The 26,193-nt window shown below is 44.8% G+C and overlaps 1 protein-coding gene across 6 annotated transcripts in view; it reads right to left on the bottom strand.

Annotated features, from left to right (window-relative positions):
* CBFA2T3 (CBFA2/RUNX1 partner transcriptional co-repressor 3) overlaps positions 1 to 26,193 on the bottom strand; it is a 43,720-nt gene that overhangs the window by 7,562 nt on the left and 9,965 nt on the right. For 2 of the 6 annotated variants that reach the window (XM_066583053.1, XM_066583050.1), the window contains exons 2-10: positions 12,075 to 12,221; positions 7,579 to 7,820; positions 5,740 to 5,829; positions 5,151 to 5,335; positions 3,386 to 3,621; positions 2,045 to 2,115; positions 1,674 to 1,878; positions 1,490 to 1,558; positions 813 to 1,003 (exon numbers count right to left, since the gene is read on the bottom strand). In XM_066583053.1, the coding sequence (XP_066439150.1) occupies positions 813 to 1,003; positions 1,490 to 1,558; positions 1,674 to 1,878; positions 2,045 to 2,115; positions 3,386 to 3,621; positions 5,151 to 5,335; positions 5,740 to 5,829; positions 7,579 to 7,820; positions 12,075 to 12,195 (1,410 nt within the window). In that variant the 5' untranslated portion in view covers positions 12,196 to 12,221. Of the gene's footprint in view, positions 1 to 812; positions 1,044 to 1,489; positions 1,559 to 1,673; positions 1,879 to 2,044; positions 2,116 to 3,385; positions 3,622 to 5,150; positions 5,336 to 5,739; positions 5,830 to 7,578; positions 7,821 to 8,467; positions 8,481 to 12,074; positions 12,222 to 12,337; positions 12,367 to 12,755; positions 12,858 to 26,193 lie in introns of those variants that run through there. The other 4 variants (XM_066583052.1, XM_066583054.1, XM_066583056.1 and 1 more) reach the window with 4 other exon arrangements.

Below are 26,193 nucleotides of genomic sequence, written 5' to 3'. Positions count from 1 at the left end.
AAGTCACTGGTCAGACTACACATGGAGTACTGTGGACAGTTTTAGGCATCGGTATTCAAGAAGGACATATCAGAGTTTGTGCGGGTATAAAGGCGGGCAACTAAAGTAATAAATGGAATGGTGAATAAATTAGGAATATTGGCTTCTTTCTACCTTATTGTTTTTTTTTGCCTTCTTCTGGATCAGCATTATGGGCAGGGGGATGAGTAATCGGCAGAACTGGATGGATAGATGTCTTTTTTTCAGCCTAACATATTATGTCACTTAGGGCTTATTCAGACGACCGTATATCGGCCAGATTTTAACGCCCGGCCGATATATGGTGTCCCACTCTGCAGGGGGAGGAGGCTCGAAGAGCCATGAGCAGTGCACTGAGCTCCCACCCCCTTTCCGCCCCTCTGCACTATTTGCAATGGGAGCGGCGGGCCCGGGACCGAGCTAAGTCTCGGAACTTAGCTCAGCCCCTGTCCGTCCCTTCCATTGCAAATAGTAGAGAGGGGCGGAGAGGGGGTGGGAGCTCAGTGCACTTGCTCATGGCTCTTCCAGCCTCCTCCCCTGCAGAGAAGGACACCATATATCGGCCAGACAAGAAAACCCGATAAATGGTCGTCTGAAGCCGCCCTTAGAGTGACACAAAACAGATTTCCAAAATTTGGCTTGTTCATTAAGGCCCAAACAGGCTCGGCCCTGAAGGGGTTAAAAATCTTTTGGAAAAAATGCGATCTGCTCATGAGCTTATCCTGCAGCCTGATCATTGTAATAATGTTAAAACCAGAAAATAAGATTTTTGTAAATGCCTCCACGGCCGTTACCTCACTTGAGTCTTCCTGCTGATTGATGACGGACACGGCATCCTCTGACGCTTGCCGCTTTGCTTCCGCCAATGCTCGCTCCATTTTGGCTCTCTCTAAAGTGATGAGGTCGTGAGCCTTGCGTTCTGCTTCCGACACAGCTTTCTGCAACTCCGACATGGCCTGGCGTTTGACTTCGTTCACCGCCTCCTCTGTGCGGGCAGAGAGACAGCTCAGATGGGAAGATGAGCCCTGAGAGGTGGGGGGGACTCAGGTATAGGAGGGGTTTAAAGATTTAAGTATATACCCTACAACACAACTTTTAGATGTGCACCTTCCATTTTGTAGTGGCCACATAGCACAAATGCATGCATTTATTTGCTATAGAAACTGCAGCTCGTACTGTAAAACACTATATAACATTTGACTAACATGTATGCTATATTGCCAATAGTTATCTAGGGCCCAATTTACACTTTAAGAGCCCCTTGTAAACAATGAACATAAAACTACAGGATCAAACAATGGAAAAAAAATGGTGGGTGCAAAGATAAATGACTGGGACAAAGTTAGCAGCAACATCATGACATTAAAACTTCAATATGGACTGCAGAAGATGCTTATGGTCAAAATCACATTATTTGCTGCTCATTTCTGCATTATGCCCTCTCAGTAATACCCACAGAGTCACCACTCACCTGCCTTCCTCCAGATCTCTTCTGGCATATACCCGGCTGGTGGCCTATGTAGAAATTCCCGTGATGGTTCTATAGGGTTAAAATTTAATGCTATAAGTTCAAAGGGTCAAACAGAAACAGTTTCCTTTCCAATTCCAACGCCACAATCATTCGCTTGTTACACTCAGATGCTACTTCTGCTAACCTGCTGGGGAGGACTCAGTGCTAGAAGAACTGCTGAGATGTCTTGCAGGCTGAGGCACGGAGCTGACACTCTTTTTCAGGTCCTCTGCATCGCTGTAGCGGCGTATCCAGTGGTTAAGCTCTTCCCTATCTGCTTCTTGGCAGCGGCGGAGGACAGTCAGTGAACGGCGTGTTTTTTCTACCATATCCATGATACAGTTTAGCAGCTGTAATAAATAATAGACACGTTTTTTTAATAATCCACTACTTCAGACTTTTACCAATAAGGCTTTGTTAATATCTGGCCGACCGTTCTGTAAATCCAAAGGGGAGAAACTCTTTTTCTAAAGTAGTATCAGTTTCCCTTTAATACTATGATTGCTGCCTACTCACGTTGTTGAGATGTTTCCATTCCTCCGCCCACTCGCGTTCCGTCAGCCTATGATCAATTACTTCGTGCACAGCTGAAAAGCGAAAACACAAGCTGGTTAAATGAGGTCCTTTGAAACAATTACTGTTGGTTTGTTTTATAGTAGCCTGTTGGGCCGGAAGTCGTAGGGTCTTGTGTATGAAGTATATAAATGGACTGACGGGTGGACTGAGCAGGCATATTTTAGACCTTTCGTAATGTCAACCTACAAGCCCGCAAGAGTCTTGTATGTCAGTGGTGTGATCAAACTATTCTCCGGTAGGCTGAGAGGCACGTAGGATAGTGGTGTTATCACACAGCACAGCAGTTGATGCATGAGTGACACACACTGTAATGGTGCGATCACACAGTTTTATTGGCATTTGCTAAATTATAATGTAAAAGCACCAAGAATAGAATCCTTCTGACAATGTATATTGTAACTCTAATACAAATCATTGGATACAGTTGCGATCAAAAGTTTTTAACCCCGACATTCCATATTAGGTCTTTTTGCAAAATTTACAAACTTTGAGCTGTTAAGAGCACCCATTTGAAAATCTGGTTTGTCTCAAGCACACCTGATGTAATCAAAGGCTTCACTAATTACATCAGGTGTGGTTGAGATAAAATACATCAAATACCTGGACTGGCTCAGGCTTTGTTGACTGTGATGCTTAATTGCATGTTAGAAATATGACAAGTCAAGAGAGTGGTCCAAAAAGTTAAAAGAGGAGATGATCGCTTTGCAGGAACAAGGAAAAGAATACAAAGAGATAGCAAAGGCACTGAATGTTTATAGAGATACAGTTGGAAGCAATTAACAAGTTGAAAGGTGACAGAACATGGGCTGCACTACTATCTGGACATGGCAGAAAGAGGAAGCCATTACCAGCTACCACCTGATTCCTGAGGTGGTCAAAAACCCTCCAGTAACTGCAAAAGATCTGTCACAAAATTTGGTGGCAGCAGACACCGTGGTTTCCATTTGCACAGTAAGGCTCATACTAAATGCTGATGATCCTCATGCCCGAACTCCAAGACGTACACCTCTACTGACCCAAACGCAGAAGAAAAGTCACCTCTAATAGCTTAAAACCATATGAATAAGGCACAGAAGTTTTTGGATTCTGTTCTGTGGAGCAATGAAACAGAACTGGAACTTTTGGGTCTCTGGATCAGCAGTATGTTTGGAGCAGCTCTCCATTCTCATTCATATTGGGGGACTCCTGAGCTGGTGACCCCCATCTATGATGTTCATATACCCTAACAAGATGTATAGGCAGGGGTTGCAAAGTCTTAGCACACAGAACTATCTCCCTCACCTGCCTGTCGGTGACGTTCTCGCATCTCCCGTGGATCTGTATGTCGGTAGTGGTGGGCTAGTACCATATCCTCTAAGCGATAGTGCTGGGTAGGTGGAGGAGTAGGGTGTGGGAGACCATTGGTGGGTGGGTGAAGGAGTCCATTACTTGGACTGTATCTTTGTGCTGGACTTGTGGTGCATGGACGCTTTGGGAGGTGATCCGGATGGAGACCTTCCTGCGCGCTGTCTTTGGTCCTGATAGTGAAGAAGAGGATGCATATTAATTTCTAGTTACGAGTCCATGTGGTCCTCTGCCTTTCTGCAGACATATACGGCAAGATAAATTAATCCTTTTTGCAATGACCTATACACAGAAATTTGCTCCGCTTTGTACAACCAGAGATATGCTAAAGATGATCATGAATGGAGACCTTGAAATAACTTGTGAATGAACATGCCTTCACTGGCTCCAGCAAAGACTCACTGAAAATTGGCTTCACTTTCCTCGGGCCATGTATCCATCATAAGCAAAAACTCCTATGGGACACATTTACTAAGACCAGCACTTCATAGCTGGTTTTAGTTCAATGCCCACTGGAGTAAGATGTGAGGCATTTATTAAGAGAAACCTTATTGGATTGGTAACTAATTCTAAAAGACACCTCTCTTTGGGCCAAAGGCCTCATTAGAAGGCTTTTGACCGAAAGCTAGGTTTTTTTTTAGAGTTAGGAAACCATCCAATAAGGTTCACTTAGACGTGGCAGATGGGCCCAATGTTTTGATCAAAATATGTGCTGAAAACCTTGCATTTTAGGCATTTAGTATAAACACCAGCTATGCAATTATTGTCAAACATTAAATGTGTATAAGTGCCGAAGCATGTGTTTCTGTTACTGTATATGTTCCACCTTCACATTTAATTTATCTGTTGGAAGTGCTGACTTTATTTTTTTTGTTGTATGTGCATTGGTGAAGGAGTAGCTGACTGCATTTTTGTTACGCACTCCATTCACCCATCTGTTCCGGGAGTATATAGTCCAAGTTCATTTGGAGGCCTTTTGCACAGTTAGAGTTAGAACCCATCCAATTGGGTTCACCTGGACATGGCGGATGGGCCCACGTGTTTTGATCAAAGTATGAGCTAAGAATCTTGTATTTTTTTGCGATAAGTATAAACAATTGCGTAGTTCTATGTAGAAATTAGACGTGTATGAGTGCTGATGCATGTGTTTCTGTTACTGTATTTGTTGCAGCAATGACATACGGTATATGCATTTAATTTATTTGTTGGAGATGCATATTTTTTTGTTGAATCTATTTCTTAATAAATTTGGCGCATCTCTGACCATCCATGCTCCAGATGGTCAAATCCAGGCCTGCTCTGGCGTAGACTGGTGCTATTGGGCGTAAACTATAGTAAATGTGTTGAGCCACAAGCTTGGCCCATCCTTTTGGCTAAGTTCTGCACACTTTTTCAAAAAGCACCATGGATGGCAGAAAAAGGGCAAGAGGTCACAAATTTTTACACAAACACAGATTGCACAAAAATACGCTACTTGTTTACACCAGAGCTGCCCTTCGTAAATACTTCTAATGTGCATGCACCGGTCTAATGTTTTTAGATGAAGCAATCCCATAATGAAACATATCAGATACCAATCTTCCCCTCAACTATTGCCTAAACCTCTGATCATCTCTGAGAAAGCAGCAAAAAATGTTAGTTCTTTATTCTTGGTTTTCTCTTGCGGGGGTGAAGGAGGAAGAGGGGGGGGGATATGTTGTACCTGTCAGGGGTCCTCCTTTTGCCATTTTCATTCACTTCCAATAAGATCTCAGAAGAATCGCTAGGAGAGCTGCTGACACTGGTGTCAAGGAGGAGCTGTTCATGCTGTGCTAAATACTGTGCAGGACTTTGCTTCGCCAGGCGAGCACAGTGGAGGAGCTCTCGCTGCAGTAGTGGGAGGTTGGCCTGCAACAGACAGTAACACCAAGCCTATAATTTAATGTACTTCAGTACTAGGATGTGCCAGTCAGCAAGGAGAATTTAAAGGACGTATATCATAGAGCCAGATGAAGGAGGTAATGCTACCAAACAGCAAGACCCTACATATATATAGATACACATAGGATAGATAGAAGATAGATAGATATGAGATAGATAGATAGATAGATAGATAGATAGATGATAGATAGATAGATGATAGATAGATAGATAGATAGATAGATAGATAGATAGATAGATAGATAGATAGATAGATAGATATGAGATAGATAGATAGACTATAACAATGAACATACTACTGCTAATTCTCCTAATAATATAAGTTAACATATAGGTTTATACGCCTCATAGGATGATTTTATGAGTTATACCTTAAGGAAAGGGATGACAAATGGCCGGAGAGGAAAGTTGGTGGCTTCTTGTAGCTTCGAATGAAACTCCTCGATTGTGAGTGTGGAATTCTGCAAGAGTAGGAAAAAAGACAACCTTTACTCCTGCTGATTCATTCTAGATTTTCCCTGGATCTCTATGCCATTTGTAAGGAATTATTATTCGAATGATTAAAGGGGTTCTCCGAGACTACTTGGAATCCTCACCGATCAGCTGATCCCCAGGCCTGCTTGTCAGTGTGGACAGCGCTGGAAGCAGAAAGTGCCATCCTATTACAGCGATATGGTTCAGTATGCCGGCACAGATCCCATTTAATTTAATCGAACGTGTGCCTGTAGTACCAAACTGGGCCGCTGCATTGTTGCTATCTGCTTCCAGGACTGACTGTAGCCAAGGAATCAACTGATTGGTGGGGATCCTGAACAGCAGAGCCCTGACGATCAACTACTTAAGATCTATCCTGAGGCTAGGTCATCAATAGTAAAATCCTGGAGAACCCCTTTAAATTGATTGTTCAAAATTCTAAAGTTATCCTCTATCAACAGGACAGTGGATAACTTTAGGACTGCTAAGTTCCGACTGCTGGGACCCCTCACTGATCCCAAGAACGGAGGTCCGCTCAGGCCCTGGGCGAATGGAGTGGAGGTTGTGCAAGTACGCTGCTGCAACATTCAGTGCAATAACAGTGCTGGAGATTGACGATGCGCTTGAACTCGATAATCTCTGGTGCTGTCATTGACGTGAATGGAGCAGCGGTGCACTTGCGTGATGTCTGCTCCATTCATTTAGTGACCGACTAGACCCCTGTTCTTGGGATCGGTGGGGTTCCCAGCAGCCAGCCCCATCGCTTGGATAACTTTAGAATTTAGCACAACCCCTTTAATGCAAATTAATGGTTGCCAGAAAGTACAAATCTTTTAGTCCAGCATCTAATAATGTCAATTCCATTAGTAGTACATCTTAGGCTCTATTCACACTTAGCTTGTAGCTTCCATCAAAGGCATACGTTGGGAGTATTCTGAAACATATGCCTCTGATGTGAGCCACTGTGTCATTTTGATTATTGATTTCAACTGTCAAAAAGACATACACTACATGGTATACAGTAAGAATAAAATGATATGATGACACATAGCAGTCCAGCGTATGCCAGAAGAACATTTTTTGGCGTATGTTGGGTACATGGGGCCGATAAATATGAACGGTATGTGAGCCGGAAGCTTTCCACACTTTTCCAGATAGCTCCATCCCCTATGTAGTGGCTGTTGCTCGTAATTGCAGGCTGGGGTCCCATTGATTTAAGTGAGAGCTGCGCCCGCAATTATGGGTACCGGCCACTACTCTGGGTCGGAGTAGCTACTTCCGCTCCGACCCCGGTGTATCCCAGCACTGACAGTCAACTTTGCTTGGAAAACCCCTTTAATATGTATACAGGATCACAATAAATCATTAAAGCAACCCTACAGTCCTGAACAAATGAAGATGGAAGCATCGCTTCTCTGAATACCTGACACGCTGTGCATTGTTAGTGCAAGATCAAGTAGTCAGACAAGAGGACATCTTTGTTTCATCAGGACTGGACTGTTGCTTTAAGGAAAGAGAAAAGTTCTGCACATTGGTGGTGTCCCAGTTGTGGAACCCCCAACAACCAAACATTTATGGCCTATTCTATACTGGAATACCCCTTTAATATATGTGATATACACACGTCCAATAAGCTACATTTATTTTTTAGCTATATATAACTGATCACGTTTCTAAATCTTTTCACTGAATCGGGTTTGGGATGCTGCTTTCAACTTTTTCAATCTTGTACTCACCACGAGCCCGAGCACCAAGGCCCGCACACGTTCCCCAATCTCTGGAGATATATCACTGCCAAACTGCTGTAAGGTAGTCAGGAAGCGCTTGAGTTTGCTCAGCTGACGAGCTCCGCAGGCAGGCGGTAACTGTTGGTTGGTTAATGCGGCAGATGATGATGCTGAAGGTCCGTTACTGAAACCATTGGGGGTAGAGGGCGCTCCGTTGATGGCGGTGGGAGAGTGGCTGCTCCCGTTCATCACTGTAAGGAAGAGTCATTAAGGATTATTACTTCATGAAACTGCACAGTTGCACAACCCAACGCGATATTTATAAACCACACACAACATTCCAGTCCTTGTCTACCCGGCAGTTGTGACCAGACAAGCGGAGACCAAAAATCCCACCGCAGATGCATCTCTCATGCCTGTGTAGCCCGGGTAACCTCTTCTATAATAAATACTCTTGGATTTCTAGTTTACCCCTTGAATAGCAAGTGCAGAACCGAATGACTATGGTTGAGTAAAAGACTTCAAACCACTGTAGACAATATGCAAAAAGGTGAGGGCTTGGAGAAGCATCCAAGGGACCTAGAAATCACCGATGCAGAACGTTTTGCCAGTTTTATCAAAAATTCCATTGCAGGGACACAAAAAATTCTGCAAGTATATCAAGCAACAAATCATAGACTGAACCCAACTGCCGCATCAGAATCCAACTCACACATAAACATAGTAGTAACAGTCTTCAAAGCATTATCCTTGATTCTGTTCCAGTCTCGCCCATCAAAATTCTCTGTAGCTATTCCCTTCGACCCATTTCCTATATTCGATATGCATGCAATAGAATGGCGCGCAATAACAAGGCATCAGATACAGGAGCCTCCAGGGTCCTGCAGCCTCCACTTACCTTTCATGATATCTCTACCCCTATCCCTATTGCCTTCTGTTCTCCTAGTACTAGCACACTGGCACCGAGTGCAAACTGAGGGGCGGCCCACGAAAGAGCAGCCCAAAATAACCGCATGCCCACAACTGACAGGTGGGATCCCAAAGTGACACAGAGTATGTGTGTGTGTGTCCCCGTCTCATATGCTCTCTATGTATCAGTGCTGCATGCTTGTCGTAGGGATAAAAGTGGAGAACAGACTGCGGGGAATACTCGTGTGTATGCAGAACATAGAAAATACATCCCGGCCGCACAATGGTAGACACGGGAGGCGTGGATTACAGACACAAAACACACACATTAGGGACACGGATTACGGACACGCATACACACACATGCATCTGTTCCTCCACAGCTTAAACTAAAACCCATCAGATCAGAAGCTTCTACAACCCAACCTCTAATTAGACAACATCTGGCCAAAGACAGCAAAGCTGGTAGACCTGTCGAAAGGCAATGCTGTAGAGTACAAGAGACGGCAAGAGTCACAGTCACCTATTTTCATTAGTTGCGGGCCAAAAAATACCAAGGTTTAAAACATGTGCCCAACAAAACTAGCCTTTCTCAATAGCTATGGTGAAGAAGTGTCAACAATCATTAGGTAAAGGCTTTAAAGGGATTCTCCAGTTTTGGGACAAAATTCTGTTCTTGGATCAGAGGAAGAGGGGGTATATTACCTGAAGTTGTTCTCCTCCAATCTGCTGGTTCCGGGTTCTGTTTCCGGGCATCTCAGATGGCCAACTCAATCTTCAGACTACCTAATCTCCACAGTGTGTTGATAGTGTTAGACTACCAATGCACTTTCACCTGGTCTGTGATTGGCCAAAGCTGCTCATGTGATAAGTGCTGGCCAATCAGAGTGTGTATTAGGTAGTTGGAAAATTGCTGCAGTTATGTTGGATGGGTGAAAACAGGGTCTGAAACTGGTGAATTGGAGCAGTGGCAGAGATGAACTACTGCAGATAATAAACCCTCTCCCCCCCCTACCCCTTCGGTCCTGGGACAAAATTTTGTCCTGAAATTGGAGGGTCATTTTAATCATGGAACCATTTCTGGACAAATTTGCACAGCAAAATAATTTGTTCTACTTGCAATAACAAAGACGGCAACCAACCAGGAGATGGATATCACATCAAAGATACTAGGAAACGTCAACCAGAAGCCAGCAGACCCAACAGAAGACGGGACATCCTGGAGACAGACTATTCATATGGTCACCATAGCCAACCCATTTTAGGGTGCCTGTACAAGTTGCTGATCAGCCACGGTGGATCATCGCTAAATGCAAGGTTGGACTGGATATTGCTTCAAATGGCAAATCAAGGTGCAACCAGGTAATTCATATGAAGTTATGCCAGCTCATACACATTGTGTACAGGCAGCTGAAATGAGAACGCTGTAATTGTTCCACATATGTTTAGCCATAATCAACTAAATAGGTGTGTATGATCCAACAGCAATCCACTGCATAATCCGTAGCTGATCAAGACCCACTATAATCAGTAGGGGGCTATCAGGCAGTCAAAGACAGAAGAGAGCATGGCACTGTACACATGGCATTATATGGGCAGCAAAAAGGGGTGACGACTGAGCAAGAGATACCGAAACCTCCAAAAATGGTAAGCAATTACAAACATCTATGCCCTCATTTCCTAAAGGAGGATGGGTTAATGGGCATCAGTCATCAGGTCTAGAAACAGGTTCATCTATTATAGGGGTATCAAACTCATTTCACCGAGAACCACATCAGCCTTATGGTTGCCTTCAAAGGGCCGATTGTAACTGTAAGGCTTTATTCACACGAGCGCATATACGGCGCGTTTTTATGCCCAACCGTATAAATGCGACCATCTGAGGCATTGGTTTCCAATGCATTCGCTCACATGGGCGATTATGCGGCTCATAAAAACGGCGACCCGCTGGAAATAGAAAATATGCGACCGAAATACCCACCGACACATATATGGTGGCCAAAAAGATTGTTCTAACTAGCTCTGCCCAAGATCGCCGGAAAACATCCTTTTAGGCGATCATACGGCGCGGACGTGCGAACGTAAAAACGCCTACGGTTGTGTAAATAAGCCCTAAGACTGTATAAATGCAACTACTCCTTAACAGTTCAAGGGATTTCCATGGAGAATACTAATGATGACCTATCCTCAGGATAGGTCATCAATAGTTCATCAGCTTGGGTCCATCGCTCGGGACCTGGGCCGATCAGCTGATTGTGCACCGCCTGATGGCGCCACAATTACACAGGGGTTGGAGCGGAAGTCTGCGCGTCGACCTCTTTGTAGTGGCCAGCGCTTGTAACTGCAAATCAACACGAGCCGTGCCTGAAATTACAAGTGCCAGACACTACACCGCTGTCAGAGAAGAGACCTCCGCTGCTTCCACTCCGACCTCTGTGTAATTGCGGCGCTGTCAGCGGGCGCACAATCAGCTGATTGGTTGGAGTCCCAAGCGATGGATCCCAGTTGATCATCTATTGATGAGCTATCCTGAGGATACATTATAGTATTCTCCCTGCAAAACCCCTATAAGCCAACTAGGTAGGTAATTCCCCCTTATAAAGTAGGTGCCCCCAGTAGATAAGACTCTGTCGCAGCACGCAGGAGCTCCTGTCAAACCTAGAAGTCCTGCTGCTGCGGCGCTGCATGTAAAAACTGGATTCAGGTTCTTACATGCAGCAGACCTTGTGAGCCACATATAATAAGGGGGTGGACCGATTCGGCCTGCAAGCCTTATGTTTGACATGTGTGATCCCATAATAGAATCAAGCTATACAACAAACAAGCCATCTTGAAACTATTCTATGCCCTCAACCCCAAGGGGTGCAACTGCCATCCCTAGCCTGCTGATCTGCAAATATCCTAATTTACACAGATTTGTATGGTAAAGCAATTATAGATGTCATGATGCAGATGGTGGATCAGCTCTGCAACCAGTACTGGAGATGATGAAACTGATCCACCTGATTCCAGGTTTCTGATCAGTGGATGATCCTTGGTAACTGCATATGGATTATTGCCAATTGTTGGCTGCACCTGGTCTTGCCGAAAAAACAATACCAAGTCCAGGTGCATGCAGCCCAGCAATTAGTGATAATCCGCATCCAGTCACTGTGGATCATCCCCAGGGTGTACGGACACCCCAAGGGACCTTTCACATGGGATGAAATAGACCGCAGAACGCACCGCAAGCAAAATCCGCAGGCAGATGCAAAATTGATGCAGAATTGAAAATGGCTCAAAATCTGCATGCAATTTTGCATGAAAATTCAGTTAGACCCACGGATTTTGGTGTGAAAATCTGCAGCATAATTCCATCCTGAGTGAAAGGTCCCAAGGATTGAGAAAATACATCGATCCGACATGTCTGCTACTTAATATCTATTTTGGATTGCTTTGTATTGTCCAGATTGGCCAAAGGGGTAAAAGTGGCAAATCCGACGGAACGACTTGGGTAGCAAATGTGAGCAGAAGTTGCCTCGGTCTACACGGAAGCCTCCATAAACAACATAAATAGGAATAACTCCATAGAGGAGCATGCTATAGCGCCATCTCACTTGTGCTTGGGGTGAAGGAGGAATTACGGTTGGCCCCCTGACTCAGGGCAGGTGATGGAGGGGGCATATTGGGCGGAGTGGTCCTTGTCTGGGTCTTCACATCAGCTGGGGAGTCTGGCATTGTAATGGCTGTATTGTCGAATTTGCCTGCGAAGAGAAGACAGACGGATGATGAGTCAAAGGATGGATGCACCGAGAATTTTACATCATCACCTGGAGGAAAAACAAAAAAAAGTATGTCAGGCGGGATGGATGGAAATTACCATTCAGGTGGAGTGCGCCGGAGAAGGAAACCGGCGGCGGCGGACAGGGCAAGAAAGCAGCAGTTAAAGCTATTCCCAAACACCTGCTGTTAGGATCAGCTGTGCCCCCTCCATTACCCTCCCTCCTCCCGCGCCACGCTTTGCTATTATTAACCCTTGCCTGGCCGCCTGCGCTCTTATTCCTTTGCCAGCAAGTACGGTCCTCAGGGTTCACTGCAGTTTGAGAGCTAAGGACAGGTGTGCGGCAGCTGCTGGGATCTATCCCGCTCTTCAATGTAACTCCGGCCAAGACCAAAGAAGGGAACATAGGGCAGGAGACAGGAGGGGAGAAGTCTGCCAGGGGCAGCCTTTTCGCCCGCAGCCTTAACCCATTCTTTGCTGCACCAAAAAACAGTTCCCAAAGAGTTTCCTTACAAACCGTGTTGTGTCTGTATTGCGTTGCGTACGCCCCTTTCGCGGTCACAACAACATATGGGACCGTTTTTTCTCCAGCGCCCCCTCCGGGAGGTGATCTCACAGTCTGTGCCACAGATAGGAGGCTTCTGTTATGAGAAACAATCTCTCACCGCTGGGATTGTTTTTGCAATGCGTTTTTGACAGGTCCCTGGAAAACTCCAGCGCTCCCAGCGCGGGCTCCAGCCAGGAACTCTCCTCCTCTCCGCGGATTATTTTTATTTGCTCTGTAATGGACTGCAGCTGGACGCTTGTGCGAATCCGACATCTGGATTCCATCACCAGCCGCCCGGGCGGCCAGAGAACCGAGGCTCCTCGTCTACTTGCATCTCGAACAAATGTGCCACATGCACAGAGAACGACGGGAAAGAGGGCACCTACCCGCAATCTGTGCCACGCAATCAACCAGAAGTTCCAGCAAGATCTGCCAGCTGAGTCTTGCAGTTTGTGCCCAGCTGAAGAGACACCAGTAGCCTACATCTGCTCAGACTGGACAAAACACGGCTCGCAGCTGCCTTCCGCGCAAATGAGAAGAACAGTGATAAATTCATTTGGCAGCCATGAAAAATATGTGTAAATTACGTAAAAAGTTGCATGGCACAGCTGCCCAGAAGAGGTGGTTGTGCCAAATTACCCATTGTTAATACATGGCGTACTCTTTTTTTTTTTATAGGCTACTTGGGTGGACCTGAAACTTTGTGGCATGGAAAGCTAGTAAATCAATAGCGATAATATGTGCGCAATTATCGCACGGTCCAAGGACAGTAGGTTGTCATCCAATATGGCATAACATTATCTTACTGGAAGCGCTGTGAACACATGATACATCTCTATATACTGTTTCATGACCCCCTCGATTTTGTGCACTATCCAATTATGTTGTGAGCTGCTATGGTTGCCAGGAAGCCTCAGTCTTAGGGCTCATTCGGATGAGTGTATGCATTTATACGTTTGCCCGTTCGCATGAATTCATTTTTGATACGATCGACTCCTGATCCTAATTGGCATTTTTAAAGCTGCTGCAGCGTGCAAGTACAAGAACACGCTGAAGTGATGGCAATCAACAATCAGCAGAAATGCCCGAAATAGCAATGAAATGCCTAATTAGGGCGAGCTGTCTGGTTTTCTCTGCGTTGTATGCAGGGTAACTCCCTCCCCCTCCCTTTTATCCAGCAGCTATAGTAGTCTATGGGAGCTTGCTACGTAACACGGTGGAAGATAGGGCAAGACCTGTCTATTCATGCCACATATATAATATACAGCAGTGAAAAATAGGGCAGGTCCTATTTATTGCGCAAATACCTTGTGCGGAAAAAACACGTTCATCTGAGCGATGCTATTGAAATCCAATGCATCGCTTGGTCGCATTTACAAGGACCATCCATTAAAAAAATGCACGTGAATACATATACCGACTTTAACAGGTCCAAGTTCTGTCAGTTTCCAATTTGGGCCGAGCTTGGACATTAAAAATTGCCCGTGTGAATAGTCGCTAGAGTACGTCCACATGGGACAGATTTTCTGTAACTAATCAATGGCAAAATGCGTATGTATTGAATACGGATTTGTCATGGATTTTGCTGTGGATTCAATGAATGGCTGTGATTGGTACATCCAGCGCTGGCTCTGATTGGCTGAGCCAGCACTCGATGAACCAATCAGAGGCATCGCTTCCTGAAAGCGGAGATTTTTAAACTCCTGACCAGGAAGCAATGGTGGAGGACTTCAAACAAGTGCCAAAGACGCAGAGGATACGCACGGTGGAGCCAGACAACGCCTCTTAGGTGATGTATTGTTTTTTGGGTTTTTTTTTTCTTCTTGCAGCCAGGGCTTATTTTAGAAGAAACAGTAGGATTTTCTATTGTAAAAGTTGCAACGCACAACATGAAAACCGCGTTTTTGTGTGATGCAAAACAAAGAAAGGCTCCATAGAGATACATGGGCTGCAAAACAGCGCAAATTGCGGCTGTATAGAGCATTGTATTCTTGCAATGTAGCAGGCTACAAAACATTGCTCATGTGAAAGAACCTATAGCAAAGCACAGGCTTCACATACATGCAATCTGTATTACTGTCGCATTGCGAAACAATCGTGCAATTTTGTCACCTGTGTGGAAGTGGCCTACAGTCATCAGAATTCCAAACCTCCCAGATTTGAACGTAACCATATTCACTGTGATTGGTTGTGATGTAACAGTGCAATATTGTAATCTTTATGCCTTGTGGGTAAAGTCACCAGGTAGCCCTAACCTTAAGCAGTTAAGTTTTCATTGCACCTTGCAGATCTTTGATGTAGGTGCTGTTGGGGACATTAGATGATATAAAACAACTCATCTCAGCCGCGCTAGAATCTATAACAGAGGATATATTGGGAGGCGTTTGGGCAGAACTGGACTACAGACTTGACATTTGCCATGTCATCAATGGTGCCCACATCGAACATCTATCTGTAAGGTGCAATAAAAACTAGAAGAGTACTTCTATCTTTTCAGATCATTCTGTGGTAAGTCAATTCATGTATCAAGAAATCAACTTTACTTTTGCACCCTTCTTTTTTCATCACCCTGTACAATGTTAGCTATAGCTCGCTTTGCAGTTGTGGCTATATTAGGCAACGCTGAGATGGGAGCCATAATGGAGGCCATATTGGTTATCAAGCAGCTTACTGAATAATAAAAGGCTACATTATTTAACAACTTTACAGAGGATGACTCAAGAACGTTTAGCAATCAATATTCTAGGGAAATGCTCTACAATTCACTCCAAACCAATGGCATATGGAGAATAAGGTGCCTAAGTGATGCCGTCCCATTTTCTACATCAGTTAAGTCCATTTACCAGGAAAGAAAATTAAAGTGATTCATGCTTGTCATCTATGACTTTTTAGTTGCACATTGGTAAAGTGGTTTAGGTGACAGGTCCACATTAGGAGCACAGGGGGGGGAAAAAAGGTAAAAAGCTCATTAATGTCACAATAACCTAATAAATTCCTGAAGAATTAATGGTTCGAATAGCGGTTTATTCCAAAATGGCCGTCTGCACTGTGTGTAGCTGACAGATAGACATTAGTATAAAAAGAAGTGAGGAAGCGGCAAAAAAGAGGAAGAAAATTAACTATATTAATGCAAACAAGCACACGGGAAGAGGAAGAGCGAGCGTGAGAAATGGAGATGCGCTGGGATCATACGACCATATGACAGAGGGTGAAAAATGACAAGTAGAGAGCGTGGGAGGAGAGCAAGGGTTAACAGATTTCCCTCCATCAGTCCCGTCCATGCTCTTTAAATGGATGGAAATGCAGAGCAGATGTTGGGAGGCTGATCCCAGCCAGAGCCGGCCCTGCTCCTAAATAAAGTAAAGTATTCCTGAAATTCAGGACTAACCCCGCCAAGAACAACTCCAGATAAGACCCTGAGACACTGGGCTCCATCTGGTCTGTGTTATGGAAACACTCGGTGCAGCTGGGAGCCAGTCAGAGGTTGGAGCTGGGAACGAAAGAATGTGCGTCTTGTAAGGGCGAAGAGCGGAGCGGGCGATACCTGCGCAAATAGCCCAAGTGGGACTTTATTACTGAGCCTTCTCACCGATCTTAAAGGACAAGTCAACCCGTAGAATATCTACACATTGATACATTCTGCAGTCATATATACGTACAGCATTAGCGCCGTTTTGAAAAGTAATAGCTTCTAAATGCCCTTTTTAAAGGCACTTTCAAACAAATTGATGTGTTGTTGACAAAGCCGAATTATCGCCCATCCGCTAAGTAGGCGTGTTTACTTTTTTTTGGTGGCATGTATTTGCTATTTCCACACTCCTCCGACCCTTATGCATTGTTATCGGTTGTTGCATTCACTGCCCGACCAATGAACATTACGAAAACACATAAGTACTTCATACGCAAAAATTGCACATAATACGCACAGAATAGAAGCCATTGCTTTCGGTGGGTTAGTTCACACGCACGGATTTTTCCAGCACATATTGGTTGTGCGAAACAAAAACAGAGCTGCTGTATTTTCCTGCACATTTGCACACCAAAGATCCCCATAGAAGTCAATCGGGGTGCGCAAAATACGCGAGGGATGCGTGATACACTGCGCAATTCTGCTGGAAAAAGAACACATCTGGAATTTATTTAACTAATTAGTAGAGATGAGCGAGTATACTCGCTACAGTCGATTGCGAGTATTGCCTTTAGTGAGTACCTGCCCACTCGAGACGAAAGGTTCGGGTGCCGGCGCGGGGGAGCAGTGAGTAGCGGCAGTCAGCAGGAGGGAGCGGGGGGGGGGGGGGGGGAGAGAGGGAGAGAGAGATCTCCCCTCCGTTCCGCCCCGCTCTCCCCCGCAGCTCCCTGCCCGCCGCCGGCACCCGAACCTTTTGCCTCGAGCGCGCAGGTACTCGCTAAGGGCAATGCTCGCTCGAGCAATTGACTTTAGCGAGTATACTCGCTCATCTTTACTAATTAGCCATTTAAATTGGTGCGTCTTTGTTTGCCGCATGCAAATGAACATGCCTTACAGGCGCAAAACAGTACAGTAAAATACACCGATGCGCACGCAAAGAAGCACTGTTCATTCCGCAAAAATGCTACGCTCATGCAAGCGCAAATACTTATAAGCTCATTGGAACCTTATGGGGAAGCCTTCACTGAAAAGGGAACAGCAATTACTGGTAGCTGTGTTTACACGGTACGACTTTCGCTGAAAAACTCTCTTCGGACGATAATCACTGCTCGTAAAAGTACCTCAAGGCCCTAAAAGTACAGGTCCTTTTACATGGTCTGATAATCTACCCGTGCTAATGACCACTGACCGGCAATGAGTATGTCGGTCAGCACTTGCTCCCTCGCTGGCAGATTATTTCCTCTATGGGGGGCGGGCGATCATTCGTCCCCACACAGATGACAATGACATGATCAGTCAATGAACGTTCACTCCTTGTCAGCTGATTGTTCAGCCGTTTACATGGCCCAATTGTTGGGTGAATGAACGAATGAAAGTTCAGGCCCAATAATCAGCTCGAGTTAAAGGACTATAAGGACTGTTATAAGAGGTGGTGCATTCAAACCCGAAAGCCCCATCCAGAGTGGGATATCCTACATACTACTCTGTTCCCGATGGAAAGTGAGGCCGAAGTGTTCAGGAATGGGAAAAAACGGTCTACTTTGTTCTTGGTCTGTTTTTTAGAAACAGCACCACTCCTGTCAATAGGCTATATCTGGTATTGCAGCTTACCCCTTTTCAAGTAAAAGCGGCTGAGCTGCATTGCTAGACTTAGCCAATGGACAAGTCTTGCCAATGGTAACAAAGTAGAACTTTTTTTTCATCCCAGAAAACCTTTTTAACTGTGCACATATTTGTCATGTCTATAGGGGGCAGTATACTGTCAGCTTACTTCACCAATTTCTCAGACAGAAATGTGCTCATGACCGCCCTTCCTCCACTCTGCTGGGCAAGTCATATAGATTGCTACAGAGCGCTGTCACACATACCGGAATATTCCACAAGACACTGAGGAATATTGCGCCATGCACCAAAATTCGTATGTCTGAACATGTAGATTTTGATGCAGAATTCTACATCAAAATCCACAGGGCTAACTACGAATTTTAAGGTGGAATTGCAGGCGGATTTAAGCCATTTTTATTCTGCATCAAGATCCGCACTGAGCTTTGTAGATTTTGGTGCAGAATTTACTCCAAATGGTGGTGCGGGATGCAGAAAATTCTGCCCATGTTAAAGGTCCCTAAAGGACCTAAGATGCACCTTAATCTGCTCCATAGACCGTAATGTATACATGCAAAGTTTGGTGCAGAATTTTATGCGTCTTTATGTGTGTCTTGCAGAAATATTTAATGATGCACAGATTTGTCATGTCTATAGGGGGCAGTATACTGTCAGCTTACTTCACCAATTTCTGAGACAGAAATGTGCTCATGACCGCTCTTCCTCCACTCTGCTGGGCAAGTCATATAGATTGCTACAGAGCGCAAGGATCTTTCACATGGGTAAAATTTTCAACATTCTGCGCCGCAAGTCACGGTAAATTCTGGATCAAAGCTTGCGGATTTTGATGGGGAAAGAAAATGGCTTAAATCAACCCACAATTCCACATCAAAATCCACAGTTAGTCCTGCAGATTTTGGTGCGCTATTCTGCAGCGTCCTTGTGGGAGTATTTTGCCCAGATGCATGGAATATTTCTGCGATATACAATTAAAGATGCAGGAAAATCAATACCAAAATCGGCATTTATATATTATGTATATAAATATATATATATATATATATACATATATATGTGGGTCAGGGAATAGAAATCCATAGCAGCAAATTAAGCTCCATCTTTAGGTGCGTCTTGCAGAAATGTTCTGCATCTCTGAAAGGTCCTTTACAGTAACTACCATGGCTTTAAGGTTCTATCGAACACTACTTGTGCGGCAATGACCGCTATACCTAGATGAGTTTCTTGCCACATGGCCAAGAACTACAGTCCAACTGGTACATATTCACATAGTATAATCCATGGCCTTGGATTTCCACCATGGATTTGCATTGTCGGTAAATTGAGTACCCAGCTTGCTGGGGGGTAAAAGATGACTGGGGAAGACAATGGCAAACCAGTCTGCCCAGAAAACATCACAATGTGACGTCACCCTAGGAGTCAGTCATGACTCGGAGCTTGCACAAGGGGGCTTTACCTTACCTGTGTCAACTTCCACTCTGTGAACAAGGACAAATGGTGGGTTATACCCGTGGTTCATAGTCATTGTCCAAAGACCTGAAATAGCATACTGCAGTGATATTCCATTGCTATCTCTTTCTCTATCTATCAGAGATAGGAGAGTTAGGAGAAGTTAGACTGTAGAACTCTTTGCCTGAGGACGTAGTGATGGCAAAATCCATAGAGGAGTTTAAAAGGGGACTTGATGTCTTTCTGGAGCGGAAAGATATTACAGGATATAAATCTTAGGTTAACTGTTAATCTTGGTACACAGCAGGTAGGAAATATTAGGGGTTGATCCAGGGAACAGTCTGATTGCCATTAGGGAATCGGGAAGGAATTTTTCCCCGTAAAGGGCTAATTGGCTTCTGCTCTTGGGGGTTTTTGCCTTCCTCTGGATCAACACAGGAGGATAAAGTGGCTGGACTAGATGGACATTGTCTTCATTCAGCCCTACAAACTATGTTACTATATCTCATATCTATCTATATGTACAATAACCTACCGTCAAAGCCTCCTTCACTCAGAAGACCACCCTTGATCTAGACCAGAAAGAACTTCCCTTCTAGTGGAGTAATTTTGGGAGGCCTCACTGTATCTATCTGTATACAAGTTGTAACTCAATTAAACTTTTTTGCTTAGATATAGTATTGTAGCTGTTTTTTCAAAATTGAAGCACTTCCTATGAGTTAACCTCCTTTTGTCACAGTCGGCTGAGCCTATCCAGTTCTGAAGCACCTAGCGTGCCCTCTATTATAAACTTGCTGAGCATAATAACACCTTTAATACAGATCTGCACAAGCTAATATCCCATCTGTTACAGATCTGCAAGAAGCAGTCATCCACAGACACATCAAGTGTAATGCTGAGTGCATGGGGTACCGGAGAAGAACAAACCACCTACGGGCGCAGATCAATACAAAGCCGGCATCAGATATTAATAGGTTAACACCGCCCGTGTGTCACAGCTGTATATCCTGATGTATGTGAAAACGTCCAGGCAGTTCCTATCATTCCTGGCATTCGCATCTGTAGTCGTTGAAGATGTCTTCTGACAAACATGAGCTTTCTGTGGATCAGTTTCAGTGCGAATCCACATTAGAGACCTTTCGCACGTGCGGAATATTTTTTTGCAAGACGCACCTAAAAACGTAGCAAATTCTGCTCCAAAATCTGCATGTATATATACAGGTAATGGAGCAGAAATCCGCAGCAGCAGATTAAGGGCTAAGACGAATGAACGTAATTTCGTCATGTTTTGCGTCCGTGATTTCAATGGTTTCCTTTCGACTAGCAGGATTCTTGCATGTGAATACTACATGCGAGAAAAGATATCCGCGCGCAGTGCAAAAAAAAAAAAATGGACTGGTCCATGCACTAATACACTCCGTAAACAATTTAGCAATGAAAGGGGTCAGAGGAGGGTGTCAATAATTGTTCTGCCCAACAGGTGCTGCACAGTCAAGCAGGTTGCAACTAACTGCAACGCTGGTGCTCCAACTAACGTGTCCTAATGCGGGCGCGAATTGCTTATTCCGCGAGCAGAAGAAAAATCGCGTATGTTGTTTTAGCTTGGATTCCACACGGACGGCCCTCATTGAAGTCAATGGATGCGAGTGCTCCGTCGCCCATAACAATTAACATTGCGTATGAGCGGCGGAAATACTTCCACGGCAAAGGAAAAGCCGGAATGCCAGGTGAACCGGAGAGAGAGATTATTCTTCCACTGGGACGATATGCTGTGTATAGCGCCAAATAAAACCGCTCACATCCGCAATTACGTTCCATAAATTATCTCAGGTCTGAAGAAATCCGTTCGTGTGAGCCCGGCCTAATGAGTTACAGATATGTTCTTTTACTGCGCAATTATGCAGCGGAACCCACATGTTCGCGCACATTGACTTCCGTGGGGACGTTTGGTGCGGAAATGTGCAGCAAAATAGAGCAGGCTGCGGTTTTGTTTGCGCAGAAATATGTGCATGTAAGGATTCCTGGCCTCCATCGATACAAGCAGACATGGTGATATGCTCTCCAGCATACTTGCTCCATTTCTTTGCCATGACTCCACGCGGGTCCTGAGCGGTGACTGTTTTCCGTTTTTTCGGTGTACAGAGGTCATCGGAGTCCTGCGTCTCTTCACCGACACGGCAGTGATAAAACACTTTACTTTTAGAACATCGCACCTCGTTCACTACCTATGGGAATGGGCCATCAGTAGATGCCTTCTGCAGCGTATCACGCATCACCTTGTCTAATGAACAGTCTGCAGACTATTTTCTGACTCTTGAATGACAGCCAAAATGGGGAAGGCAAGATAGAGCGCGATGTCCCTCTGGGCTACGGGCTACGCCGAGACGAATTTTTTAGTTTTTTTTGGCATAGGGAAAAATAATTGGGATTCAGCAATAAACTATAAAGCGCCAGAGGGGCTGAGTGATACCGCATGGTGCATGCGGAGGGGAGTCACAACTTACCTGCCATGCCAATGAGGGATTTATACTTGTACCCCTCAACTCCACAAGTGATTGCCCCGTGATCTCTTATCAGTCTAATGAGCTGAGTGGCTTGACACAAGACTTTATACTTGGCAGTTGGGCAATCTGTTATCTCATGTGCCACTTCCTCCTTCCCTATCTATAATACAGCAAAATTAATCAACCATCTACCAGTCCAGAAAGTCTGATAATCTGGCACAGTGCTGCAATGGTTCTCTCTGGTCTCATGAAATACCACATTATATTATAATGTGACGTAGATTATAAGAGGTCGGATAAACTGGAAAGGTCCTTTCAAACCAAACAGAATTTTCCCGCGGGATCAAGGTGCGGATTTTGTTGCGTTTTTAGCTGCGGAACGTCTTGTAGAATTTCCTTTCCACAGACTTTAAATGCGGAATTACACTTTCTGTAGGTTAGAAATCCGCAGCAAGAATTCCGCAAGACATCCTTAACTTCGCAGAAAGAAAGCTTTTCCGCTGTGAAATTTAATCTTGAAGTAAAGGCGTGCGGATTTTAAAGAAGTACGGAATTCGAGCCCCATAGGATAACATTGTGATGCAGAAATGTTCGCACTGACCAATTCCGTCCTGTGTGAAAGCTCCGTAAGTGAGCGTTCACACAGTCAAATTAGTGTCGGATACATCGTGGATTTTTCCAACGTGGATCTGACCTCTAAGGGCTTAAACGGTGAGCGCATGCGGAAATACGTTCGCTGCTACGGAGTGTATTTGTGCTTTTTTTTTTGTGTACCGTTTAAATTTCAGGCTATTGCGCGTGGTAAAAAAGAAAAACGCAGAAAGACAGGTCCTGCCCTCGCTTTTCTTGCACGTAGTAATATCACGTGAGAATCCCACTAGTCAATACGTGATTTTAACGGCCGCAAAACTTGACCAAATCACATTCATCTGTTTAAACCCTAAATCTGCAGCAGAAATCCAAAGTTGAGCCTCCGAGTTCTGCTGCGGATTAGCATGGGGATCCCTGCACGGATTTAGTCCCAAGCAACGTGTGCAGCTTAATGCGCAGAAACAATATTAGGAATATTTCAAAATGCGGATTTCAGAATCGGTGCCAGATGAACTATGGCGCGGATTTCCGCAGCATCCAACAGAGTGCTAAAAGTGTACAGATCGCATTGCGGAGTGCTGACCGGATTCCGGGTAGATTCTGCATTGTGAACTAGATATGTCCGCACAAGACGTCATTACCGCAGCAGAAAATCCACTGCAGAGTTTGACGCAGATCCGCATCCAAATCATAGTAACATAGTATGCTAGGCCGAATGAAGACAACGTCCATCTAGTTCAGCCTGTTAATAGTTCCTACCTGTCTGTAAGACCCTGGTCAACAACCTGCTGCTCCCCTAAAATTTATATCCCGTAATATCCTCCGCTCTAGAAAGATGTCTAGTCCCCTCTTAAATTCCTGTATGGATTTTGCCATCACCACATTCTCAGGTAGAGAATTCCACAGTCTCACTGCTCTTACAGTAAAGAACCCTTTTCTGTGTTGGTGATGAAACCTGCTTTCTTCTAGACATAAAAGGATGCCCTCTTGTTACCGTCGCAGTCCTGGGTATAAATATATCATGAGAGAGATCCTTGTATTGTCCCCTAATGTATTTATACATAGTTATTTGGTTGCCCCTTAGCATAGTAATCAGAGATGAGCGAGCATACTCAAGCGAGTAGTGCCTTATGCGAGTACCTGCCCGCTCGTCTCTAAAGATTCGGGTGCTGGCGGGTGAGAGTGGGGAGGAAAGGAGGGGAGATCTCACTCTCTCCCCCCGCTTCCCCCGCAACTCACCTGTCACCCACGCCGGCACCCAAATCTTTAGAGACGAGCGGGCAGGTACTCGAATAAGGCACTACTTGCTCGAGTAGTTTGCCCTAGCAAGTACGCTCGCTCATCTCTAATAGTAACATAGTAGATATGCAGATTATATGCAGATTTTAACACTGACTTAAGTGCAGATTGCACCCTTCACATTGCATCTGCTGTGAAATCCGGTGAATTCCGCGTGTCAATTCCACTGCGGATTTTTGTAAGATTTCTTGCAATATCATCCATGCGACTTGTACAGTAAATGCATATTTTCCATCTGCTGATTGCGCACAGAAAATCTGCAGCACTTGAACATACCTTTAGGGCGGTCTGGCAACAAGCATGTCCATTGTGTCCAAAGACAACTGGCAGAATTATGATTGCAGCTCCGGATTATAACAAAGACTGTAACTCAGGATCAGTAACTGCTCAGGTCCTTACGGGCCGCCATTATGGCTCAGTGCATTTCAGGTAAATCTACAAAACCCTTAAAGTGACTCTCTGGTTTTGGGACAAAGTCTCCCCTTTGAGAGAGGGGAAAGGGAGAATGTTTTACCTGCAGTTCTCCTCTCTGCCTTACATCTGATCTGGGTTTCAGAACCCATTTTCAGTTGATGACTGACACAATCTTCAGACTACTTAATTCCCCAGAATGCTTTGGTTGTGTTAGGCTACCAGTGTTCTATACCTGCTCTCTGATTGGCCAGTGTTGCTCATGTGACCAGCTCTAACCAATCAGAGAGCAGTGCATAGTATATAATTGGACAGATAGAAAATTGCACAGCCATCTTGGAGAGATGACAACCTGAACCAGAATGGGCAGAGAAGAACAAGTGCAGGTAATATACCCCCAACTCAAGGGTCACTTTAAAGGGGTTGTCCAGGACTCTTCTGATTTTTTCTATTGATGAACTTTCCTGTGGGGTTTGACCGGATTAGCTGATTCTCAGGCCAGCTGTCACTATGGACGGCAAAGGAGGAAGATTACGCTGTCAGAAGTGCTGCGGCTAGGTTAGTAGTGCAGTTGCAGCTCCCACTGAATTCAGTGGCAGCTGTGCCGGTAGTACCACTGCACTACAATGTTATCAGCGTTATCTGCTTCCAGCCCTGACCACATTGACAACGGCTCCTGGTATCAGCTGATCAGTGAGGATCCTGAGTGGCAGAACCCCGCCGATCATCTACTGATGATAGAAAAAATCCAAAAAGTCTCTGACGACCCCTTTAATGCCAACAAATACAACAGCTACAAGGGCAAAGAAGTGGGCATCTAAGCCGGACATGCATTAAACAGCAGCATTTTGCTTTTTACAATTTGCTGTTTATTTCCACAAATTACCATCAAATGAATCTAATACTTCTGCTGTTGACCTACATGTGAACTACTACAGCAGGTAATTGTATCGATGGGATGTTCGGAGCTATGGTCCGTACCCAACTGAAGGGGCCAGGGCTGAATCCATCCGATTAAAAGTGTTCTGTTGCACTGAGCGGCATACTGCAAGGCTGCGTCTTGGCACCTCCGCATCCATCTGTCAGGCTATAAATGATAACCATTTTCACCCCCCTTAAACCAAATTGTGCGGACTTCTGCCAAACAATATAAATGACAGTCTGATGATCTTTGGGTTTTGTGGTCTAATTGTCCCCGGGGCGTCTCGATGGCGCTCGTTGTCAGCCTTGTCACACTAGGCCTGTCACTCACGCGCCTCACTTTTGTTTATATAAACAGGTGAATTGTTTGATGCCACAATTAAAACCATCTGCCATGCAAATGACTGCCAATTAACTCATCCTGTTTTAATTACCCTGATAATTGAACTCAATGTGTGGAGAGAATCACAGAGAAATACTAAGTGGTCATAAGGTTCAAAATACCCAAAAGCGAAGCACGGACGACTTCATATTTAACTCGTTCCCTATAAAGGGTGCCTTTGTGGCACCGTGACATGGCTGCTGGTCGGGTGCCAGCTGTGAATGTGTGATTATTTAATTGTACACATGTATTTAATTGCTTTATGTGACAGTAGATAACACCCACTTGGTACCGATCCTTAAAGGGTAGCCTAATTAATATGACTCTGTATGGCTACAAGGAATCGCTGGATTGGCGCGGCTTAAAGACCAGTTTCAGATGAGCGTATTGTTATGTATTCGTTATACGGATCCGTATCATGGACGTGTGACCTTACAGCCGTATGTCATTCGCTGCAAATCAACTTTCAAATTTTACCCCTAAGGCCTCTTTCTCACGAGCGTATGCATTTTTACTCTTGGCTGATTGTGGTCTCCTTTTCCCAGCGTTGAACGCGGCTAAACTCCCTCCCCCTCCCATCCTTTTTCTACGGGAGCTTCCAGT

Source organism: Eleutherodactylus coqui, chromosome 11, assembly GCF_035609145.1.
Source record: "Eleutherodactylus coqui strain aEleCoq1 chromosome 11, aEleCoq1.hap1, whole genome shotgun sequence".
Taxonomy (NCBI): domain Eukaryota; kingdom Metazoa; phylum Chordata; class Amphibia; order Anura; family Eleutherodactylidae; genus Eleutherodactylus; species Eleutherodactylus coqui.
Note: the sequence above shows the minus strand (reverse complement) of the source record. Positions and strands in the feature narration are given on the sequence as shown.